We start from the raw sequence: 23982 nt of genomic DNA on the forward strand, positions 1-23982 counted from the left end.
TTTCAATCTCACCACGTCGCTTACAGTAATCACTTAGGCTGTGCTGCAATGCATTGGGCGTATGGGTTGAATGGATTGAACGTCTAGGTCTGTTGTAACCGTAACCACTTTTTATAGTTATTGAATAATCTTAATTTGCAATCTCATGGCCAAAGACTTATTGCAAGGGAATACACAGATACAACAACGCAAAAATGTAAAGAACATTTAATCTATAAATCTATATGGTGTTTCCACGTTCATTACTGTGAATGTATATGCGTGTGTGTGTGTGTGCGTGTGTGTGTGTGTGTGTGTGTGTGTGTGTGTGTGTGCGTGTGTGTGTGTGTGTGTGTGTGTGTGTGTGTGTGTGTGTGTGTGTGTGTGTGTGTGTGTGTGTGTGTGTGTGTGTGTGTGCGTGTGTGTGTGTGTGTGTGTGTGTGTGTGTGTGTGTGTGTGTGTGTGTGCGCGTGCGTGGTCTCTTCGTCAGAGGAAGTGGCTAAGACCAAACTGTCTTAATTAATGTTTTTGGATGACATCCTCTGGGGACCCCCAAACTGATGCGGAATGGCAAAAAGTGCTTAACCACAGAACTTAACATCCAGTCCATTCTTTCCCAGGCTTGGGTAACGTTTGTCTTACGTTCACCTGTAGCCAGACAAACAATTGTCATCATGACAATAAGCACCTTAAATCCAGGCGGCGCCACTGTCTCAGACATGTTTATGACTGTGTCTTTTCATGTGACATCGTCTATCAGCCGTCACGTGGCAAGGAAACTTCAAGGCGAGATCTACCGGGATAATAAAGAGACAGAGTGTGTCTCCAAAGGTTCCCACTGTGCGAACTGTGTGTATGGTTTGTTAACATGTGTATGACAATGATGTTTTTATTGTTGTTTAAAGAGTAGCTTAAAGAGATGAACAAGGATGCTCTGCCATCATTCCCTGACCATGTGCCCTATTACCCTGAAGAGCATATCCTCTGGCCAGCATGAAATCCTGATTGACCAGGGATGCTATCGGGTCATATGTGGCCACAGTTTTTTGGAGAACAGGCGAAATTCAATGCGAAATTTGATAACTCTAGTACGTGAAGGCAAGACTACTTCTTGTTCTTTTCTAGGCTGATATTAGGCGATATTACTGGTTTGATTTAAAGTCATTCTGTACAACATGCATAGTCTGGACATGCTGCTTCTGTCTTCTAGTGGCATCTACTGTATATGCTTTTATTGTAGTGACACTAGCTCCCCTGCCGTAGTTTTGCGTGGTAGAATTACACTTCAGATTACGAAGGCGTGTCACGATCAACGCTGAAGGTTATTCTAAGATGCCGGGTACTCAATAAGGAAAGCACCCCTGAGAAATCCCCACGCGAACCACCACTCTCGTGACCACACATCGGAAAGACTATCATGTTCATCTTGTAGAACTGCACTAACGTCAATGTAATTACACCCGCAGGACTGATGAGGTATGGAGCTAATATAGCACGGGACAACACGGGAGTTCCAGGGCGAGCCGTAAATGTTTCCTGATAATTGATTGGTTAATAAACGCCGTGGTCTGGTAAATGTTCTTTCCACGACCATTGGTGGCTGCTGTATCGCAGAAGGACATAAACGGTCAGTGCGTACAAGTTGAAATTGAAAACGCGATTTTGAATGCGGCGCAGAACGGATGAACGTTAGACTTAGATGTTTTGTGCTGTTTTTTTATTCTCCAGACTACGCATGATGTACAAAACATGGGTACTATAACCTGGGGACTAAAGGGTACCTAGTACCAGATCAGAAAAGAACAAGAATGGCCGTGCCTTCCAATATCAGAACTCTATATTTGGATCTGGAGAAGTACTGGGCAACACCCCTTTTGTTGGGATAAAAAAGCGCCCAGGAACTGGTGCTGTGCAATCATTACTAGCTCCTCAGGTGTTCAATGACCTTCTACCTGAACTTGGCAGGTGCGGTAGGTCGTTCAGTGTAATACATGTGTCACCAGTTGCCGCGGGCCTGTGAAGCAGGTGTGCTACGCCGAAGGGCAGTCATATCGGCTATATAGATCTATGCCGTTACATAGTAATATTTACTAAAATTGTGTAGACAACCGGAACGAGTGACTGCTAGTTTTCCTTCCAACTTAATGCATTTTTACGATTGATTTACATTTTGAAAAACTGGATAGATAGTTTTTTTTGCGTCTTACCCCCTTTCTCTTCGGATGTACATTACCTACAGTGCAGTTAACAAGACATATTAAGCATGCATAATGAACCTAGCCACCATTGAAAAGATAAGATGCTTAATCCCTGCGTCTTCATCTGTATGGCGCCTAGATCGCTCACAGCTGCTCTCTTTTGTTTTCTAAAGTGATTAATTATAAAAGTAAGTCTCAAAAAAGCAGATAATGTCAAATCCTATTACTCAAATACAAAGGTACAAAGGGTATGTGTCGGCGCGATGTCTCCGCAGTAGAACTCGTGTGTATCTTAACTGCGCTCCACAGATGGTACATTGGAGCCGGAGTCACATGAAGTACGAGGCATGCAGGGATAGCTGAGGCACCATCCCTCACGTACGAAGGCGCTAGACACACAGAATCAATTTTCGCGCGAGATAGCGATCGCTCCGTCTCTAAGAAATATGTCTTTGTTTCTTATTACATTAATCTTTCCAGTTCTAAAGGATGATAACGGTGGGATCAAAACATACATACAAAGGAGCAGCAGTGTTATCTGGCGCAAGACGAGGCACACCTGTGGTGATATGTGAAGAACAATTGTGCCGCGCTGCGATTTGAAGATGAGCTGTTTTATTTAGCATAATGCATCATTGCTTTATTTCTTTAGTACCTTTAATCACTTTCTTCCACTCTTTGGTGAACGTGACAAGCATAAGGAAAATGCATGACTTAGAAAAAATGAATAGGTAAACCAAAAAATGCGCACAACACCTCCCTGTGAATTAGTAGACTCTTCCATTGACCCCATGACCTGAAATTGGTCTGTGATTGACAAGTTCTACCGCTTCATACTATGTACCAGCCGGCGAGTCGACCTTTACTTCCTGCCAGTCCCCGGTAACACTACACCCCCCCCTCACATCCTGACACTCGATTGTATTTCAATAGCCAGGGCAACAACAACATTTAAAAGTATCAAAATCAGGCTTGCTAGAGGAATCGGAAAGACGATACCACAGTACAACTACCACCGTAACAAGTTATCAGTGTACAATATTCAAAGTGCATTTTCTACTTGGATTTTACAGTGTACTCAACGTTTGTAAGTTTCGTATTTTGTTTCCAAAGTGTATTAACCACATCATGAGTTACAAGATTAAGAGATTGTGCACGAACATGCATTCCTTGATTAGCGTCATCCATTTTATGACCAATACGTTCCCCTCCAAATATACCGGCTTCGACAGTTACAAATGATTACAAATAGATAAATGTGCCTTAAAACCAGGAAACCATTAGAGCTCGTGTAGCATTAACAGTTACTTCATCCCTCCTACTCTCATTACACATATCGGACCACTAGCGATAGCAATATTTTCTATTGAATAATGAGTTTCAGTGGTTATCAATCATGAAGTCCTAATTAGAACGACATAGATGACCTATTTTTTGAAATAACTACCCAGGCCTTTTTATGGTACCAATTAGATCATGTTGGAGTGACGGTGTTAAGAGCTACACCTACGGATTTAAGGGCTGTCAACAGAGTAGCAAGACTTAAGGTGTGAGGAGAAGTTTTCTTGACAAATTGTCTGTCCTTCATTCACGATCGATGAATCCAAGGTCTGTCGCCTGCAAGATAAATTGAGTCTTGCTCTTGGGCCAAACATGGATTTTCAGAGTTGACACGAGCGTTACAGGAAAATTCGCCAATCATCAATCAATTTCACTGTCAATCAAAACGGATTAGACATCCGGGACCTAAGCTCTAGACCTTGGTCGCCAACTTGTCATCGGTTACGGCCGTTAAAAATGTCAGCTCATTTGCTATCGTCGCACTTCCAAAGAAAATATATGCATAAAATAATGAATTGGTCCCGAGTGTTTAGCCAGCGACTGGGTTTGAAGGCCTAACGAGACTCTAGAGATCACAATTCAAACACGTTTATGGAATACAGAACATGCTGGAAAATTAATTTAAGAAAAGGAAAGAACGGTTCTGTTCAGTTAGAATGTAACGCCCGCATTGCTCTAGGCTGGGAACCGCGCTACCACTCAGCATTTACAAAATAACTAGCTCATGCTCAACGAATTTCATAGATTAAAAAACAACCTTTTCACGTTTTGTGATCTTTTTTCCGTCTTGTGCTCAGTGATTTATATTTTGCATGATATTCAAATTATCAAATCAAGGCTTACACAGATTCAGTTAAGGTCCCAGCGAGTTTGCAGCGCGATCGCCGTCTGGTGGAATTTGGGCGAATTGTAAAAGTCATGCAAACTGACAAAGAAGTTTAAGATTATTAGGAGCAACTTGGACACCCAATCAAAGAACAGCATTGTAGAAATGCGATAAAAAAACTTGGAGGGCTTAAGGCATACCAACTCAGCCAAGCAAGATTGATCGTATTTCAAAATACACATGCTTTTGATTCGACAATTTCATCAAATCAACACTTCGATATGCAATTTTTATAGGTACACCAGTAAAATTCTTTATTACGGCAGCTGTGTGTCAATAAAAAAGTTCTTGAGTCGTAAAGGTTTTAATTTTGACGCTCTCGAGACTTCAACTTTTGCAACGCACAGTAAAATGCAAAGATAACAGAAAAGTGATGACCTTAGGAAGTAGTAAATGTAGCGTCTCGACCTGATGTTCCATTGTACCGTATGTTACAACCGTTAGTGACAGGTGTAATTGGAGAGCTTTTACGAGGCGACCAACAGTCCACATTCTTCCCTACGTCTAAAACGGTCATTATCACGCCAAAGTTACGGCAGTCGACCAGAAAACTCATTTTACCCCCACAAAATACATTTCAGCACAATATTTGATGGTGATTTGTTGGCTGTTGGTATTTGAGAAGATAATGCCAAGGTATTCCTAAAAGGTGAAATTACTCATTTTGTTATCATGAAATAGGAAAATGAGATCAGAGTGATTTAAAAATACAGGTTTGCAGCAAAAATTTACAGAACTGATTATATATATACCCGTCGAAATCTTGGGAACGTTGTAGGCTCTCTTATTACACGTGAATGTAATGGGACAAATTAATCTGGGTATCATTGGAGAACAATTTACAGGAGACGACGATTTATCATTTACAAATTAAGCTTTAAGATTACCAACACATATCGGTAGAGGCTCGTGGAATAAAGTAAACCGTAGAGATAGATAAGTATAATTTGGTGTAATCAAAGTCACGACAATCAATAATTGTTGCACACGTACTTATTGCAAAAGTTTACATTTTTGCATAGAACTATTAGAAGGACAAAGTTGCTATTTCTTACCAAATTGGTGTTTTGATATAAAAAAAGAACACCAATGATTGGATATAGGATCATTTAAAAATAGTTGTCCAGCTTTGGCAAATGTCTTGTCAATGGCACCTAGACTTCCCCACTGGTACACTCTTTGAAGTCTCATCATGTGCAACCAACAATCGTAGTTTATGAGTTGCCGGACAGCTTAGGACCTCTTCGCCCCATCCTCGTTTGGTTGTCGAATAAACATCGATCACCGATATGTTCAACGACCCTTGTCTCCTCCAGGGAGTGCCATAAGCCTTCAATGGTGGATACAGAACTGCATACCGATTCCACAGAGAGTTCGAAAACAACTGTTATTCATCTCAGTTTCAGCGCACGATTTTGCTTGTTAACATCCTAATTGGAAAAGCGTCTTTCTATTTAACGTAAATCATAGGTACATTGGCAATATTAATGCCTTATACATACTGTTGTGTTGTGTTCCCTGGCTCCTTGTAGTGCTCTGTTGACTACGATGGACGACTAGGAGACACTTGATGAGCGGACTAAGATTTAATCTACAACTTCTAGCTCTGTACATGTGGTGGTGTAGTGATACAAAAGTAGGTCATGTGATTTGGCTGAGAGTGATTCGGTCCAAGGCCCCATAAAGCATGCTGGGTCTTGCCTGATGAGATTACCTGGATATGTAACATCCCTCTTTCTTTAAGTAGAATAGTCTCTGGCTGGTTTTTTTCTAGAGTTCTTGTCCAGCTCTTGTTTTGCACTTGTTCTTATGTTTGTTTCAACTTTTGGTTAGTACTTTAACAATAACAATGGTTTTCAGCAGTTATACTTTGCATCTAACTTCTAAGAACAGTTCTAATCTAATCTCTTTCTCAGTTCTTTTCTATCTGAGAACAGTTCTTTCTCTCGTCAGCGGTAACGCACTGGTGGTTGGATGTTTGACCTCGTTCTCGTTGACTTTGTCGTACTCGGCATTGCTGCGGATGTCGGCTTCGTCGCACTCGGTGTTGTCGCGTGTGGTGCTGCAATAGTTGGTGGTTGCAGGGTCGACTCATGTGTAGTCTGCGTTGCTGACGCTGCAGGTGTTGTCTCTGGAGTTGTAGCTGCAGGTACTTTCACTTCTGGAGTTGGTCGTATGTGTACTCTGTTTCTTCTCAGTTGTCTCCCGGCGTCAGTCTCTACAACATATGATCTCGGTGTTGTAGCTTTATCGTTGACTTTGCCGGGGCTCCACGTTTTTCGGATAGGATCCTGTACGTGGATGCTCTGGCCCTTGGCCAGCTCAGGCAGATTCTTTGCCTGGGTGTCGTAGTGCTGTTTCGCTGCTTGCTGTGCCTTTTCCAGCTTGGCCCTTGTTTCTTCCTGGTCAAGTGGTGGAGGTACTTTGGTTGGCAAGATGTCTTTGTACTTCCGTCCGTTTAACAGCTCCGCTGGCGATTTCATACCTGGCTTGATCGGTGTGGTACGGATGGCTAGCATGGCTAGGTTTGGGTCTGATCTTGATTCTTTGCATTTGATCAGCGTTTTCTTCACCGTCTGTACATGTCTTTCTATAAATCCATGCCCCTTTGGGTAGTGCGGTGATGATGTTGTGATTTTGAATCCGTATTCGTTGGCCAGCTGCCGGAACTCTTGGGATGTGAATTGTGTCCCATTGTCGCATATGACTTCTGCTGGGATCCCTTGTTCGGCGAATATACCTCGTATGCTGGATGTTACTGTTGATGCCTTCAGGTTGGCGAGACTCTTCACAAATGGGAATTTGGAGTAGTAGTCTACCAGGAGTAGAAACCATTGGTCATTGGTGGTAAACAGATCCATGCCTACTGTTTGCCACGGTCTGCTTGGTATCTCTGTTGGCATCATCTCTTCTTTCTGTTGCGAGTTCTTGTGCTTTTGGCATGTGGGGCATGCTGCAACTGCTTTCTCGATTTGTTTGTACATGCCCGGCCAGTAGACTGCAGATTTTGCTCTGAGTATGCATTTCTCGATACCCAGGTGTCCTTGATGAATCATCTCTAGGACCTCTGCTCGCATGGACTTGGGTATAATCATCCTGGACCCAGCCAGGAGGACTCCATCCTCTACCGAGATGTCGTCTCGGATGGTCCAGTATTCGTGTATGATTGCTTGTGTCTCTTTTCTTTTCTCAGGCCATCCTTGTGTTACTGTCTGGGCGAGTAGTTGGAGCTCTTCATCCTCGCTGGTCTCCTCTCTGATTCGCTCCAGTTTCACACTTGTCACTTTCACGAGGTGATGGATCTGGACTTTGAGACCGTCCATCTCTTGCTTGTCGTGCTGTGACAACCTGGAGAGTGCGTCTGCTAGTAGCATCTCTTTCCCTGGTTTGTACCGGATGCTCATGTCATAGCTTTGCAGTCTCAGCAACAGGCGTTGTAACCTGTTTGGTGCCTTTGTGAGGTTCTTCTTGTTGATTTGTTCCAAGGGTCGGTGGTCCGACTCGACTTCGAAGCTTCTTCCGTACAAGTAGGTGTGGAATTTCTCACATCCATAGACTACTGCCAGGAGCTCTCTCTCGATGTTGGCGTATCTTGTTTCAGCCGGTGAGAGGGCTTTTGAGGCGAATGCGATGGGTTTTCCATCTTGTATTAGTGCTGCACCTACTCCTTTGATTGAGGCATCTACTTGTAGTATGACGGGTTTCTCCCTGTCATAGTACTGCAGTGTTGTCTTTTCACTGATGAGCTGCTTTATCTTGTTCAGGTCTTCAGTGTGTGATGCACTCCACTTGTATTCAACATCTTCCTTCAGCAGTTCACGGATGTTTGTCGTTCTGTCCGCGAGCTTGGGGATGAAAGCGCTCATGTATTGAATGAGCCCTAAGAGACTTCTTAGTTCCTTCTCATCCTGGGGTGGTTTGATGTCATGTATCGCCTTCACTTTCTCGGGGTCTGGCTTGACTCCCTCGGCTGTGTAGATCATTCCGAAGAACTTACACTCACTTTCTTTGATTATGCACTTGGATGCGTTTAGCTTGATGCCAGCTTGCCTGGTCTTCTCCATCGCTTCGTGCAGATGGAAGTCGTGGTCGTTGTCTGTCTTCCCGTACACCTGGATGTCGTCTGCAATTCCAATTGCTCCTTTGCATCCTTTGTACGTCTCGTCTATCTTCCTCTGGAAGACGTCCTGCGAGACCTTCAGCCCGAACGGGAGGCGGTTGAACTTGAACCTGCCATAGGGCGTGTTGAAGGTCGTGAGCAGCGAAGATTCTTCGTCTATTTTGATATTCCAATACCCGTTGCTGGCGTCCAGCTTACTAAACACCTTAGCTCCTGCCAGAGAGGGTGTTATCTCTTCTAGAGTGGGTGTCGGGTAGTGGTTCCTCTTGAGTGCCAAGTTCAGGTCTCTGGAATCAAGGCAGATCCGCAGTTTGCCATTGGGTTTCTCCTTTATTACTATGGAGTTTACCCAGTCTGTTGGCTGTGTGACCTCGCTGATGACTCCTTTCTCCGTCATCTCTTCCAGCTGTTTCTTCAGCTTCTCTCGCAGCTCTAGTGGCACTCTGCGAGGTGGATGTATCACTGGTTCTACGTCTGGGTCAACAGTGATGTGGTACTCCTCTTCAAAGCACCCTACCGTGTCATCAAAACATTCCGGGTACATCTTTATTAGTTGTTCCTTGTTGTGGATGGCAGGGCGGTCCTTGATCGGCACCGTCTCTTTGATCTTGCCATCCTCTGGGGTAGCTTGAATCTCATGGATTGTGATGATGCCTAGCTGCTGGCACGCTGCCAATCCGAGGATGCTTGGTCCCTTGGATTTGGTCACAAAGAAAGTACACTTGACCTCTCGGCCTTTGTGTTTTCCAGAGATGGTTGTCTTCCCCAGGTGTGGGATTTTGTCTCCACCATAGGCTGATAATACAGTGCTGCTTGGTGTGAGGATTCCTGCTTTGACTTCCCCACCTTTTGTCATGTTCTCCGGGAATATCTGCTGATAATGTTCTACCGGCATGACATTGCTTTGAGCCCCTGTATCTATCTTCAATCGCAGATTGATGTTTGTTGTCTTCTTTCCTATCTTCTTCTTGATTTGGAATGTTGTATACGCTTCGTTGTTTTGTGCATCGTTCTTATGCTCCACTTCGTGGACATATATGGCACCTACCGACAGTGTTTCTTCTCCTGAGGAGTACTGCTCTTCTTGCTGGTAGTGCACATGTTTCGGATTAGCCTTTCTGTAACCCCTGTATTCTTGTGGCTTGGATTTGCCCTTTGACCTGCACATTTTCCGCCAGTGGTTTGGCTTTCCGCAACCATTACAAGTGGAACCATATGCTGGGCACTTCTTCCTGTCATTAAACTCATGCTCAGTACCACAATTTCTACAGATGTTTGAACTCTGTTTCTGTGGAGGCCTGTAGCTTGCCTTTTGTTTTGAGCTTGGAGTATGCTTTCTGCTAGAGATGGCATCAACTTTTGCTTCTTTAGCTTGAGTTGAGATTGTCAACGTTGTCATGCACTTCTCTGTAGACTCATGCTGTACGGCTTCCTTTACGGCTGCCGCAAGGGTCAGTTCATGCTTCCCTATGAGGGTCTTCTGTACCTTTTTGTATGCACATCCCCAGATCATCTGATCTAGCAGTCTCCCGTCTTTCTCTGTCTTGTCTTTGAAGTTGCATTTGTCTGCCACGTTTTTTAGCCTTGACATATAATCACTGATGGATTCTTCGGGCCCTTGCCTCATGCTTTGGAACTCATATCTGAAAATCCTGTGGTTTGTCTTAGGTTCTAAGTGTTTCTCGAACTTCTCTAGGATTTTGTTTGGATCTTTTTCCTGTTCTGGAGATAGGTCCCAGCTATTTCTGATCTCAAGCCCATCGTCTCCTGCTAATAAGAGTAAGTAGCTCACCTTTTCTTCGTCGGTGGCGTCTTTCAGGAAGGTCTTGAATGCCAGTTCGATCCTTTGTTTGAATTTTCTAAACGTTTTGACAGGGTCATCTGCATTCCAGTCCATTTCGGGGATCAAGGTCGTCAGCATGGTTTGTTGGGCCGCCGCCATCTTGAATCCTTTGTTCTTGGTCGAGCGGGTTATTTCCTGGTTTTTCCGCTGCTTTCTGGGGACATACGTGAGAGATTAATGTTTTTTCCAGACATATGAGCATTAAACAGCAACATTGTAAAGACTAATGGATGTAGTTTCGTCTTAGGCAGGGGTGCTTAAGAAGTATCGAACATCATTACATATACCGGTCAGGTTTCTGTTGGTACTTTACAAATACTGTCCTAGTTACACGATCAAAAGAACTAGTACGCCTTGCCAGCTGTTGAAGTTGTCAATTATCGGAAGAAAGGTAAGTAAAAGTGACGGCTATATAGGAACGGGTTGGAATATCCTATGGCAAAATGAGCGTTCCAATTTAGCGTAGCTGTTGAGATATTACAAGTAGGTCATGAAAATCTAAATCGTAGAGCTTAAATCAATAAATATACGGCACATATGCTTGGCTATCTGAATCAAAATGTATTACGAAAGAGTACTTTATGAAAGTACAAAAGCAATATTGAAAATCAAGCCTTGCCATCACAGGCCATGATCTACCGACACCTACTGGTGCGGACATGCATGTATGCGAGTTATTGGGATATATATGGGAAGCCACGGTGAACGTAATTTGTGGACAATTGCGGTGTCCAGGGATGTGATGAGCACGATTGACCCCCACTCATGCCTGTAGAGTATCTGATCACCGACGGCCGATGGGACAACCCGGGGAGTTGTAAAAGTGATCACAGAATCTATAACTCATAACATACCGCCTAATACTTTCCCATAGCATGACATCGACCTAGCTTGAAATCTCCAATTGCTGGCTCGAATTCCTTCCTTATGTCTATAAGAGTGGCAATTTGCCACCTGAAGCCTAGGCCTATGCTGTATGTGTAACAGAACTTCAAATATTTCCTCGCCCTGTGGTATTCTATTCTAGTCACAGAGAACAGGCACAGGCAGGTAATGATTACCATACATAGTTTTAGAGAATGTATGAAGAAGATGATACAAAACAGCACTCACAGTACAAACTTCATGAAAGTAACGTACGAGATAAATGAAATTGCAAACGTTGCTTCTTTTTACAACGTTGTTAAATCTACAGCGTTTCCTAATTACAGAATACTTATTTCACCATCGTTAAGGTAATCCCCTGCACTACTAATTTCACTGGTTTGCTTGTGGTAAAAAATAAAAAAAACACAATACAATTTGTCAAATGATTTTCTTGATGGTTTGCTTGTATACCCTATGTATTTTAATAAACTATTTTGAACAAAAGCTGCATTGACAATGGTCAATGCTTTGTTTTTACATTTTCACGCTGAAGCTAGTAGATATATTCCAAAGCGATCAGGTCCCGATAGACGTTTGTCTTTGGAAGGTGTTCCCATTGATTTAGATGATGGAAAGCCTGGTGTGAGTCCTAAAGGCACTTTTCTGGTCGTGAAAAGAGTGTTTTACGGTGCTAGTGTGAAGATGATGGACCACTATACGTTTTACCATCAATAAGACAGGCTGTTGAGATAAAGCACACGGCTGATATACCCACACAGATCACTCAGGTACGCAGGGGACATTCATAACAACACTGCAAGAAGCAAGCGTAGATAAATATAGAGTTGTCAGAAGCAGTTGTCAGATTTGTCTTTTCGCACTTTCGGCACTTTCCTTTTCGTTCCTTTTCGCTTTTTTGCTACCGAAAGTGCGAAAAGGAACGAAAAGGAACGAAGTATGAAGCAAACTAAAATAAAATCAATGAGAATATAAGGAACCGGTACTGCGGGCGTTAGAAGCCTATGAAACGTGTTTTCTTTTACTCAGAATTCGGCAATATCAAATTTTTACGGGGCTGTTTTAGGCTGTTGTGTTTGTGTGGCTAAATTATTCTCTGAAGATCAGCGAAATACAAGGAAACATAACTGAGATAAGAAAGTAAGGACTAAAATTCAGTTACTGGTGGGTGATGGATAAATATCGATTAATATACATTTTCAGAATGAGGAAAGATTGTAGCGTTGTTGTTGTATTTGGGTGGCTTCTGTTCTCCCAGGATGGGAGCGCCGCATGCAAATGACCTGCGATTATTTACGTCTAATAGAAGTCCGGTCAGGAAGGATATGCTAATAAACTGCTGCCCCACGAGCATGACAACTCCCTTCAACAGGGCCCACAACATGGTTTTCTGGAAACTGGAGACATATCTTTTTGCTCGTTCACGACAAAAGAAAAGCTGTGAAAGGATAGACAAGTATACATTGTACCAAGGAGTTTTCTTCACGTTGTACCATTATAAATTAGTAGTATTAATAATTTTGCGGGAAGAAATGGCCAACGTGAGGAATTTGTGCAAAGGATATTGGGAAACTACGGAGAGATCTGGCGGGCGACTCACGTCTCCCGTGCAGGTTCGGCAGAAAAGGTCTTTGGAACCAGGCCTCAAAATGAAATCAACGCGGCGTCCCGATTGCCCGGGACCACTAGAAAACGACTTTGTGACATTTTTGGGACCGTAGAAAAATAACCTACACCAGAATGTCAACCCGTCAAACGTTTTTCTAGCGTGCTACTCAGCGGCTTTCAACCCCCCCTCCCCCCATTTGATCTGAGACAGCCCGCGTGGGAACCCGGGACGCACTGATTCGTGACTCCGCCCATCGCCTTTGATTTGTCTTTAGCTATTTCCACGCGTGCACTTTCCCGCCGGTTCGCCGTTGAACCATTGGAGCTCTAGGAATTTCGTGGAACAAGCCACAAAATACAAAAAATAAAGTCCGTTTCAAATGCATTTGCCGATCACAGTACCGTTACCTTATATTCCCATCGATTTTATTTCACTTTGCTTCATACTTCGTTCCTTTTCGCACTTTCGGTACTTTCCTTTTCGTTCCTTTTCGTTCCTATCCAATCGTTTCGGTCCTTTTCGTTCCTTTTCGCACTTTCGGTACTTTCCTTTTCGTTCCTTTTCGTTCCTTTTCGCACTTTCGGTACTTTCCTTTTCGTTCCTTTTCGTTCCCTTTCGTTCCGTTCCTTTTCGTTCCTTTTCGTTCCTTTTCGCTCCTTTTCGTTCCTTTTCGCACTTTCGGTACACCGCTCAAAACTACTCAATTCAGCATTAAAATACCACATATCTACGGGAGGTCGTCATTTTTTCTTGACGTGTGCCGTTATCATTCATCATAATAGAAGGCCATCGTTTAGTTTTACAGTTGTCCGGTTGAGAAGGTCACACTGTCCTTCTTTGGCATAGAACGATGTCCATGGTGAAGGTTGGACGTCCAAGAATAGAAGGCATCTCTTAAAAGAGGTTTTGAACCGTCATCTGGCTGACCCTAATCTTTGATCTCTGCTTTCACTGAAGCAGAGAAAAGGGCACGACGAGACAGGGCCCATTCTCAGCGCACTACATCTTTGTCAAATTGGCTGCTGACAACAATTGTGTGCCCGAACTTTTTTTCCAGTGAAAGTTGCAGTATTGTGCCTCTGGTGCCGGTTGCCATTAGTTACGTTATGCTTTATGATACATGAAGTATCTGACTTCTGCTTTTGAGATACGTAAGTCATTACACTAGTAATTACAGCAGCTCTACGTAATCTGTACAACTATTATCGCAAAATGTCTACTTTTGCTGAGTGGTAATGACGGACATTTGGTAGATTCCAGCTTTCAAAACTGCCTGCTATTTTCCTCAACAACTCAGTAATTGCGAAGCTTTGAGCGACACCATTCCTAATTCCCCGTCGTCAAAAGCATCATGATGACAATGACATTTCTCAAACATTGAGAGATGATTATATGAGGAAATTATATGGGGAAGTTATGACGGATTTTGGCGCCTTTGGGTATGGATAAAGAAAATTACAAGATGAGATGTCAGCGTAATGCTACAGTACTAGTAAAGACTTGAGAAGTACCAATATTCTGATATGGTTATATGTGCCGTCACTTGTCACACATGGATTAATGTGTCGCTCCAATAGCTGATTGCTGCAAGTCAGACCAACTCATCATAAAAGGTTGAGTTGATACAAGTTGATATATAAGCATCATGCTACCCCAGAATTGAGAATGACTGCTAATACATTAAAATATACCTTTTGATATACACGGGGTGGGAAGAGAACTATCGAATTTGCCGTTGGTAGCACATCAGTACGCAACATGAAATGATGTATTTTTGTTTTGAATTTTATAAGCTAGCATTATGCCTTGCCTTATGTAAGAGGGTCAAGGACCATATGGCAGCCTCTAGACCAGTCTCTTGTCTTTGGGTAGTTTTATGTGTACATCTAGCTAGTGGTGATTTCCACAGAATGTCACCCTCCTCCCCGTGGCTCTAATAACTGTATACATTGTATTGGGATGTCAAAACATTTGATATAAAGCATAGGGCCCTGCGTTTGTTTTTGATAGTACATGTGTAAATAAGCAGGTTTTCCCACCCAAACTATGAACTGTATGTCAAGTTGTTCTCTAATAGCGCTCTCGATGTGAAAATGCTAAACATGTAATTAAAATATTTGATAATAATACAATTACGCCCTGCCATACTCAACTAAAACATCGGCTGACTAGACTAGAAACTTTTAAGCAATTAATCGTTGATCTTTTTACACTGTTGACAAGTCAACACAACTGATAATGCCTTACAACAATGATAAGGCTAGTTGTTCTCTTGCATTGTTTTGCTGGAAATAGAGCTAGAGAGTTAATATGTCAACACAGGGTACCCAGTTCTACAATGCAACAGAACGTTCTGATGTTAGCTGTAAGTTGTTTTGATGCCAGGCTCTAATGCTTCCAGACATACTATATTTTCACTACACCGCTGTAGGATATATCCCTATCGACGTATAAAAGTAATTATGCTTGCCCCGGTAGAGATATGGGGACGATACCTTGTCAAAAGATCATGTCAGTGGCTACGCACTCTATGTCAAAAAACCCACGGCTTCAATTACTCCGATTGGAAAGCACTCTAGACCTATCAACCCGTTCGCCAGCCCAGATTACTTTGCTACAAGGCCTGCGGCATTTGACCCCGCCATGACCCTTACTATTCGAGCAAGTCGATCCCCCCCTCCCTTGTGATAACGCTGGCCTTATTTGCCTAATAGCACAGGAGGAGGGAAAAACCAATACCTGACCTTATTGCTGAACTCATCTCTGTAAGCTTAGCCTTTTTGATGGCGGGCCACTCGGATCGACGTGTATCCGTCAATGTGGCTAAGTCGTGCTGTAACGCAATAGAAGGTAGACGAAAACCACAGACATGATCGTGCTATATGAGACATTACTGTGGGCCATGGCTGGGTCAATGATGATGGCGGCTTTACATGTGGCTAGATACGTATTTCTCATGCCTGATGCTTTTACAACGAGAGCTTATGGACAATCCCGATCTGGCATGATATCGTTTTGATGGCTATCATCGCCACAGCGTATTTGCACGCCAAGACGTATATCCTGTTGCCTTTGGTGGGTACAGAACCAGAGTAATGATACTTCAGTGGTATATTCTGTGTCCTGATTCAACCTTCTAGATCTGAAGGGAGTATCTGATTGAAGCTGCTGCGGTATGTTGGCAGCATGACTGCGGCCGAGCGATTTGACAGAGCTCTCCAAGAATTTCATAGATAATCATAAAACGGCCCTTTTTACGCTTTGTGTTTTAGTGGTACTTACAAGTATACGTTACAGTTTCCTGAGTAACTTTTGAATGATATTCCCATTACAAAGTCAACACAAATCTAATCTAGAACGTAGTGATGCCGACAACGCACCAGAGTCCAGTGCGATACACCCTTTACTGTATAATGTTATTTGGGTGGGGCAGGGGACTGAATAATTGCCGATATCACAGAGGTCCAATATACTATACATAATTCAAAGTTAAGCTGAATATAGGCTTCAGATATTTCTCATGTTTTATTCTGCACATTATCATTTCTTTGCGTAAGAAATGGGAAACGCCGACTTTATAATGTTCTGCACGTACCAATCACTTGTGAAGGCCTACATTATACGTCATAGAAAACTAAAGAAAAACATTGGAAATTAAAGTACTTGAAACAGGTTGCACAAAAGTCCAGTTACATGTAGGACAGGCTGTAGGTAGATGTTAAGCCTATAAAACCGCTCCACACAGCAGCTTAGGTGCTAAGTGCATGCTGTAAAACAAACGACGTTGCACAGGCGTGGAATGGTACGAAAAGAAAATGTGCTTCGACTGCACCGTGGAAACGCTCTTAGAAATATCGCCTCTGTCATCAGTACACAATAAAACAATAATGAAAAACTCAGCGGGAATGAATAGAACCGCACGAAGCTGTCAAGCTATGGATACGGGGTGAATCGGGTTATGTTGGTAAAACAGTTCGTATCGACGTTGCAGCAGGAATGACACATTGACTTACAATTTCCTTCGCGTTTTTGACCTGGGTCGAGTCTATTCGGCAACGGCGTATTTCAAGTCTCCCTTCACAAAGAGATAAAAGATATGAAGAAAAGACTGGAGCATTTTTCACTGGGAAGTTGTCTCTTTCATTCTGTTTATCGGTTACGTGAAAAGTCCTAAAGGTCTTTTAACTGCCAGGAGTAAGTGATGACTATAATTACAGGAGACGTGTGTTTGATGATTGAAATTGTCCTTGATGCATCACCGAGGCTCTTTATGGTGCCTGGAGCTGGTGTGATATCAGTTGGAACCGTAATTTTTAGCTAACCAAATACGTTAGTCTCAAGGTCAAAATAGCACTTGATGTAAGGAAGCTTTTTTTCTAAATACGAAGATACAATGACATCTACAAAGGTCATAAGAATAGACGGTACAGCAGCTGATGTTTGATAATTGCCATGTTCATCTTCTGAAAATGCAATTATGTGATATCACTAGGCTTCAAAACGGCCATTACTTCTTAAAAACGTAATCAGTTGCATCAGGCTGAGTTGATCCATCGAACAAAAAATTAGTTTTCTTATGTACACAGTATTATTTACACTTAGGAATACAGCAGAGAAGCAGAGGCATGTTCACCACTGAGAAAAAGTTGTGTACTGATGTCTACTCCCTTGTCCCCCATTGTAGGTGGTAAAGGCTAGAAGAAAACTATGTTTATCACTAAAAGATAGCCCTCAGAAATAGTTTTCAACTGATATCAATAAATTGGTTCCCTGATTTACGTGGTAAAGGCTATGAAGAAGCCTTACGGTAATTGTACTGTTTCCTTTCTTTGAAGTCGTTGCGTGGTGCTCAGTAATCATTCACTTTGTTGCGCTCATCATTGATGTTCTTTAATTACAAGATTTTAAAACTAATTGTCTCCTGTGTCGTTTCCGCGTTTGTCTCAAGAAAAAAAGTTGCATTGATTGATGAAACAATGACATGACGTTGTGTATCATCTGTTTCAGGAACCACAGCTGAGTGCCACGGCACTGCACGGTGCAGACTGTACATCAATGATACCACCGGCAGCGTGATACCACCTCCAACAGCTGAACAAAGATGTCGACATCCGTCATTCTGGATGATATCAACAAGCTTCAGCCTTTGTCCTTTTGGGAGGTGACGCCGAGGACGTCTGACAACTCGAAAAAAATGTCAGCTCTAAATGTTACACGGAAAACAGAGACCCCGTAAACGCTGATATTTCGCTGTCGTACACGGTTGAGCTGTTCCAAGGCTACTGGTGGTCTGAAGAATAGGACGGTGAAGGTCATTCGACTTACTTATGCTGCTGCGACTTCTGCAGGAATGAATATGTATTCTCGACAACTTTGCAATCCAAGATACTTATAAAGTAAGCTTAACACAGATATGCATTGTTGTTTATGCGTAGCAAGCATGAAAATCTTTTGCATAGGAAACACGCTGGACGTTGTGAAATGTATAACGTCGTATCATTCCATTGTATGTAACCTTATTCTATTTTTGGCGAGCACTGTGAAACTTTGTATTTTTCAGTTAAAGTGTGATTGACAATCTGTGTTTGCAAATAAATCTTTGTATTGTTCAGAGCTAAAGCGTGAATGAAAAAGTTTATCCATTGATACCGCTCGAACTATGGAATGACTGAATACTATGGCCACGTACACAAAAGGAAAATTATTACAGAGACAAGTATCGCAATACGCGATGCCAGTTATGCCTTTTGGTTGACAGTGATGCACTAGAAGCCGACGGGAGATTAAAGTTTATTCTAATATTATTTCTAGAGAGGGCAAGAGGTCGGTAAAATATCTTGTCTGTAAAAAAAAACAAGATGAAAGGTAGTAGGTACGTGTAAGGGAAACAAAACTAAAAATGGTTTGCTGTAGCTCCTGAAACTCAATCTGTGTTGTAATAATATCAGTGCATCATTGGATATAGAGCATAGGATCAGATTATGTTCTTGTTTACTGTGCCAACAAAATCAAGCATATGATCAGGGAACTTTTCTTAAAACATTGTCAGTATTTCTTTTGAAAAGTGTTGCTATATAAAGGAGACAACTCTTCCTGTGTGAATAGCAATTGTGTTGGCACGCTTCTAATAAAGTCACATAAGAGAGTAAGTTCAGGTGTTTTTACATTTTCATACTTTTCCGAAAAACGAGCAGGAATATGGGTGATCTGAAGTACGTACACTACTGCAATTTCAAAATTTACCGGTTGCATGCTTGGCCCCATGGCCCCATGGCCCCAGGGTTAGTGTAGCAAAAGGCACGTTCATAAGCGACAGAAATAGTAGTTGTAGCCAAATGTTACACCAAGACATCAAGTCATTTTGAATTCCGACTCAATTGTCTGCTGGTTACTGCTGCCTTTGCCCAGTTGGATTAGTCTCCTACTTTATTGCAGGTCGAGGTTTACAACGTAATTGCCTTTTTATTGTGTAAAAGTGTGCCAAGGACACCAACACATTTATCACCACTGACAATCATACAAAGATATCGCAAATGTCATCCCCAATCAAGCAACTGGTCCATGTTTAATGATCGTGAAGGCCTGTTAAAGTAGTTGCCAGTAGTTAATGAAAGAGTAGGAGTGGCGCAGGTTACGTTCGTGTATGAAGTAAATGTGTTACACAGTTTGACCCGTTTGATTTACAATATACGGGCTGTGCACTGGATTAAAAGACCAAAAGTTAGGAAAGGTAGTTACCATGCTTCACTAAACCAATCATTCATTATGTTTTCACATCTCATATTGTTATCTTAGCATCCTATATGTGGTATGATTATATAGAGGACAATGATATAAAATACCTGACACATTTTTCACGCAGCAGCAGTACACATATATACGGGGCCCGGGGATATCCATAAGTTCCATACTTACGAGGCATTGGTGACATAAACATCCGATGTATTCTCTTGCTCTTCAACTCCCAAGTCCATAATAGAATATGCTACACAAATCTATAAATCATGTTAATGACCAGTATACTCTCATGATTCAGGGACACGTGTATCCATTGTTAACGACACCAGCTATAGCTTCAGAGGGGAATTGACGATTGTAACTTGCAAGATTGATGTCCAATCTTCGTGCACGAGAAAATGACCAAGGCAAGAAAGTACAGGTTGAAACGAGAAACCGAATAAAGAATTTTCCTCAGGGGAAGCTAAGCGTATATAATGTATATCAGATGATGGCCTACTGGAATGATGTAATACGTACCCAGGGATTACTGCTTCATTAGTTGGCTTATTTGATAGTGTAAAATCTACGATCAGCTTTTCCAGAAAGTCCATCTAGCAAAAAGAACAGCATGACTCGAAGAGAAGGGATCAACCCAAATTGCAGTCAATTTCCTCTGGGTCCTTCTAATCGTTTAGAACATAGGAAGATCTCATTCCAGAAAATTGCCTCTCACATAAAATTAGTAATAACATGGATAACGACAGACTTATGGCAAATGATAGTCGCCCCCAGAATAAGCCATTATGGATTTAATCTGGAATGTAAAGTGTTATGTTGTGATAGTGACTCATCAATGGTAGCGATTAAAGCTTAATTTTTGTCGTGATGGGTGATACCTCTCATTTGATGTGATCCAAGGTGGAGCAGCAACTTACATCTATTACCACTATCTTCTTAACTTGTATGTCATCATCTATTTCTACTAAGTGCATTGTCTGTTGAAACCATAATAAGAATGACGGTTTCAAAATAGCATGTCAAGAATGTCTCGTACGTACAATATGAGATTGACTTTCAGGGTCCAATAGAGAATCATGCGAGTAGACTAAATGGTCTGAACATATAAAAGCATTATGAGTTGATATAAACAGGCAAAACATGTTTTTTAGCTATTCTAAATTGATATGAAAGATGCAGATGATAGTTGGAAGTTATCGTAGAAAGTTCCATTAAATTGTCTCACAAAAATAAGCATTAGATCAGGCAGATGTTCAAGAAACATATCTAACATTATGTGAAGCCCAGAGTTATTGCATTTCTTCTCGAAATGCAGGAAACGAAGGGGTCGCTGTTCCATCAACTGTCAGCCAGAGTTGCCTGAGGAGCATCTGATGAAAGCGGCACGCGGCAACTATTTTTGTCATGTCAACACACCCATCCACCCATCCATCCAGTCATACACACATATACACGTTCACTGATACGGCTGGAAAGAGACAAAGTCTTTGATATCTTGCCAGAAAGATGCATGGAATAAAAACAAAGCCTTGCCAATGTTTCATACATGCACATGGCTGGGTTGCGACTGATCAGAAGAAAACCCACTGGAACCGGTGATATTTAAATTTTTGAACTGCATATAAAAAGATTGCAAATGAGAATAAACTGCATTGCACTGTTTGAAACTTACACAATGATGATTACTGCTAGCTATGCCGAAATAACAATGCACAACCGCTTCATCGTAGGATTATACCATTAAATCAATCCATTATGTATTTTCTTGATTACTACTATGTACTTGTTTTAATTACTGCCACAGACTACAAGGAAAGTACGATGATCTTGAAGTGCCTTCCATTGCCGGTGCCTTGATCATCAATGCGACTGTTTTCCAAGTCGATACAGCACTTCATTGCTAAACCATCAAACATTCATTGTTCTTTTTTCTTGCTTCCGGCTGAGAAGATCAATAAGATAATGTTTTCATTGAAACAGAGCAACCAAGAACTGCGCTGCATATATGAATTTCAAACAAGCTCAGGTATTCGACTGAAATGATGATTAACATTATTCCCTCTACACCTCCCACAGAACTTGATATGAACAAAGGGATAACATAAGTGTTGAACAACAAAAACAATTCAATAAGTACGAGGATAATAAATCCAACAGGACAGCTATGCATGTTCATTAGAAACAAAAGGATGTTCTAGTACACCCCATTAATTGATCATATTTTCAAAAGGAGTAATAAGCTATGGGACTGTAAATGGCTCAGAAAAGCTCAAGAAAGCATGTCGGTCAAAGGAAAGGCACGGGGACCGTTTGTGCCGAAGTAACATTTGTTTTAATTAAGTAACATTTGTTTTAATTGTAGCATTTGACAGCGTGTACTACAGGTCATTACCCAACAGCTGCTCATGCATATGGTGACCGCGTGAAGAACAACAAGATGAGATCCAGATCCGTGAATCGATTAATCAGGTTGGTACGTCACTGAATAAAGGGACTCTTTTTACACAACCATTATTTTATCATATGAACCAGTCAGAATTATCATGAAGAAGGTGACAGATGGTCACCGAAACGTCGGTCAGAATATAATAATGGTTGTGCAAAAAGAGTCTCTTTATTCAACAAGAAGAGATATTCACAAGGGCTGTAGTTAAAAAAAGTGAATAAGAGTGCCACAATCACCATCAGAGTTGTCTTTCAAGAGAGAACGATCAAAACTCAGCCCACGTTCCGCGGTTTACTGCTTATCCGACTCCCAATTACTAATACTTTTCTCAGCCCCATGAGTTAATGGATAAGCCTGTCTTCTCAGAAAAGGAGAACCGTGCAATTTTCGTCGATTAAGTTGTATACGCTATGTACCTTTATGACAGTAATTGAGGTTGCTTGGGGGCATTTATGGCCACCATTAGCGGTTAAACACGAATATCAATACGCAATTCCCCCATGCTTGTGCCTGTTTCTTTCATCAGTGGAAAGGGTGGATCTTCCATTTGCTTGGAGAGAACAATTGACTGAACTATGGGCATAAAAATGCAAGCAATCTATGAATGCAATTCACAGAGATAACATTTGGGAAATGTGATGAGCTGTATTCACGAGTATTCTCACAAGAAAAGACGGAAATACTTAAAAAAAAGTTTTTGCTCATCACTTGGATGGACATTGCTAGCATTTTAGTATAAGAAATTAATTTTATAGGTTAATTTTGTATATTCCTCATACATAGGCAAAAGACGAGTCACGACTAAAGTCCTGCGGGGTATGCCACCCTTTAAATCCAAGATGCACTCTACTTAAATGGAATACAGTTGAATATTGATACTTGCCATGTCATGTATACTTAATTCGCCATATATTCAGCTGTAACGATATTGGGCCGTTCTTTAAGAATAGATAGCCAAGAGTAGATAAGAATGGATTGTATATCATATGCAATCTTCCGAAACTTGACACCAAATGAGCATCATCGTAGATAACTACATCATCGGAAAAACTTATCCATTAGCAGATTATTCCCTCAATACCATGTGTTGTATAAAGTGAGGTACCAGCAAATTAAATTTAAACCTGGTATTTACCATTGAAGAAATGTGCTACAGTCTCCATTGACTATCAACCTCCATTCGGGTTTTCCTTCGATTGTTGATGGATCAGGATCTGACCATTATCGTTACACATCTTTCCCTCAAGACCATGTATTATATAGTGGGGTGCCAGCAAATTTAAACCTGGTATTTACCTTTGAATGAATGTGCTACAGTCTACATTGACTATTGACATCAATTCAGGTTTTCCTTCGATTGCTGATGGATCAGGATCTGACCATTATCGTTACACATTAGAAGATTTTTCCCTCAAGACCATGTATTGTATAGTGGGGTGCCAGCAAATTTAAACCTGGTATTTACCTTTGAATGAATGTGCTACAGTCTACATTGACTATTGACATCAATTCAGGTTTTCCTTCGATTGCTGATGGATCAGGATCTGACCATCGTCGTTATAGATCATTAACTTCACATGCGGTTTGGAGGAGTGGTGATCTAGTGACCGAGCGGGATGTGATTATGGACGGTCCTGTATCGGACGCTGATGTCCATTGAACTGATCCCACAAGTAGCTACAGTTGGCATAAGAAACAAATGGCCTTGAAAATATCGGAGATATGTAATACGTGCTTCAGTCAGCCTGAGTTGATAAAACAATGTTGAGCAGTAAGTAATGAAAGCGAGTTTGAATCATCTGATCAAGCATCTGAATCCTCTGTGCTATGCGCTAGGAAGATGTTTCTTGAATACTTTAGCTTTAGGATGTACCAAGGGAAGCGTAAAGGATGTGCCATGAGAAACATAAACCGATGGAACAGATCCGATTATTTAT

At 41.7% G+C, this 23982-nt stretch overlaps 2 protein-coding genes across 2 annotated transcripts in view; one reads left to right on the forward strand and one right to left on the reverse strand.

The window, feature by feature from the left end:
* LOC118403569 (hemicentin-2-like) overlaps positions 1-18472 on the forward strand; it is a 29751-nt gene extending 11279 nt beyond the window's left edge. The window contains exon 8 of the mRNA XM_035802306.1: positions 17869-18472. The gene's annotated coding sequence lies outside the window, so the exon portion shown is untranslated. The remainder of the gene's footprint in view (positions 1-17868) is intronic.
* LOC118403570 (uncharacterized protein K02A2.6-like) lies at positions 6354-10466 on the reverse strand. The gene has a single exon (XM_035802307.1). It carries the CDS (start codon positions 10464-10466, stop codon positions 6354-6356), a length of 4113 nt encoding a protein of 1370 aa, XP_035658200.1.
* Positions 18473-23982: the final 5510 nt, after the last annotated feature.

Source organism: Branchiostoma floridae, chromosome 16, assembly GCF_000003815.2.
Source record: "Branchiostoma floridae strain S238N-H82 chromosome 16, Bfl_VNyyK, whole genome shotgun sequence".
Lineage (NCBI taxonomy): Eukaryota > Metazoa > Chordata > Leptocardii > Amphioxiformes > Branchiostomatidae > Branchiostoma > Branchiostoma floridae.

Excerpts from the sequence above, each read along its gene's own strand:
- LOC118403570 (XM_035802307.1), bottom strand. The coding sequence starts at position 10,466 with ATGGCGGCGGCCCAACAAACCATGCTGACGACCTTGATCCCCGAAATG.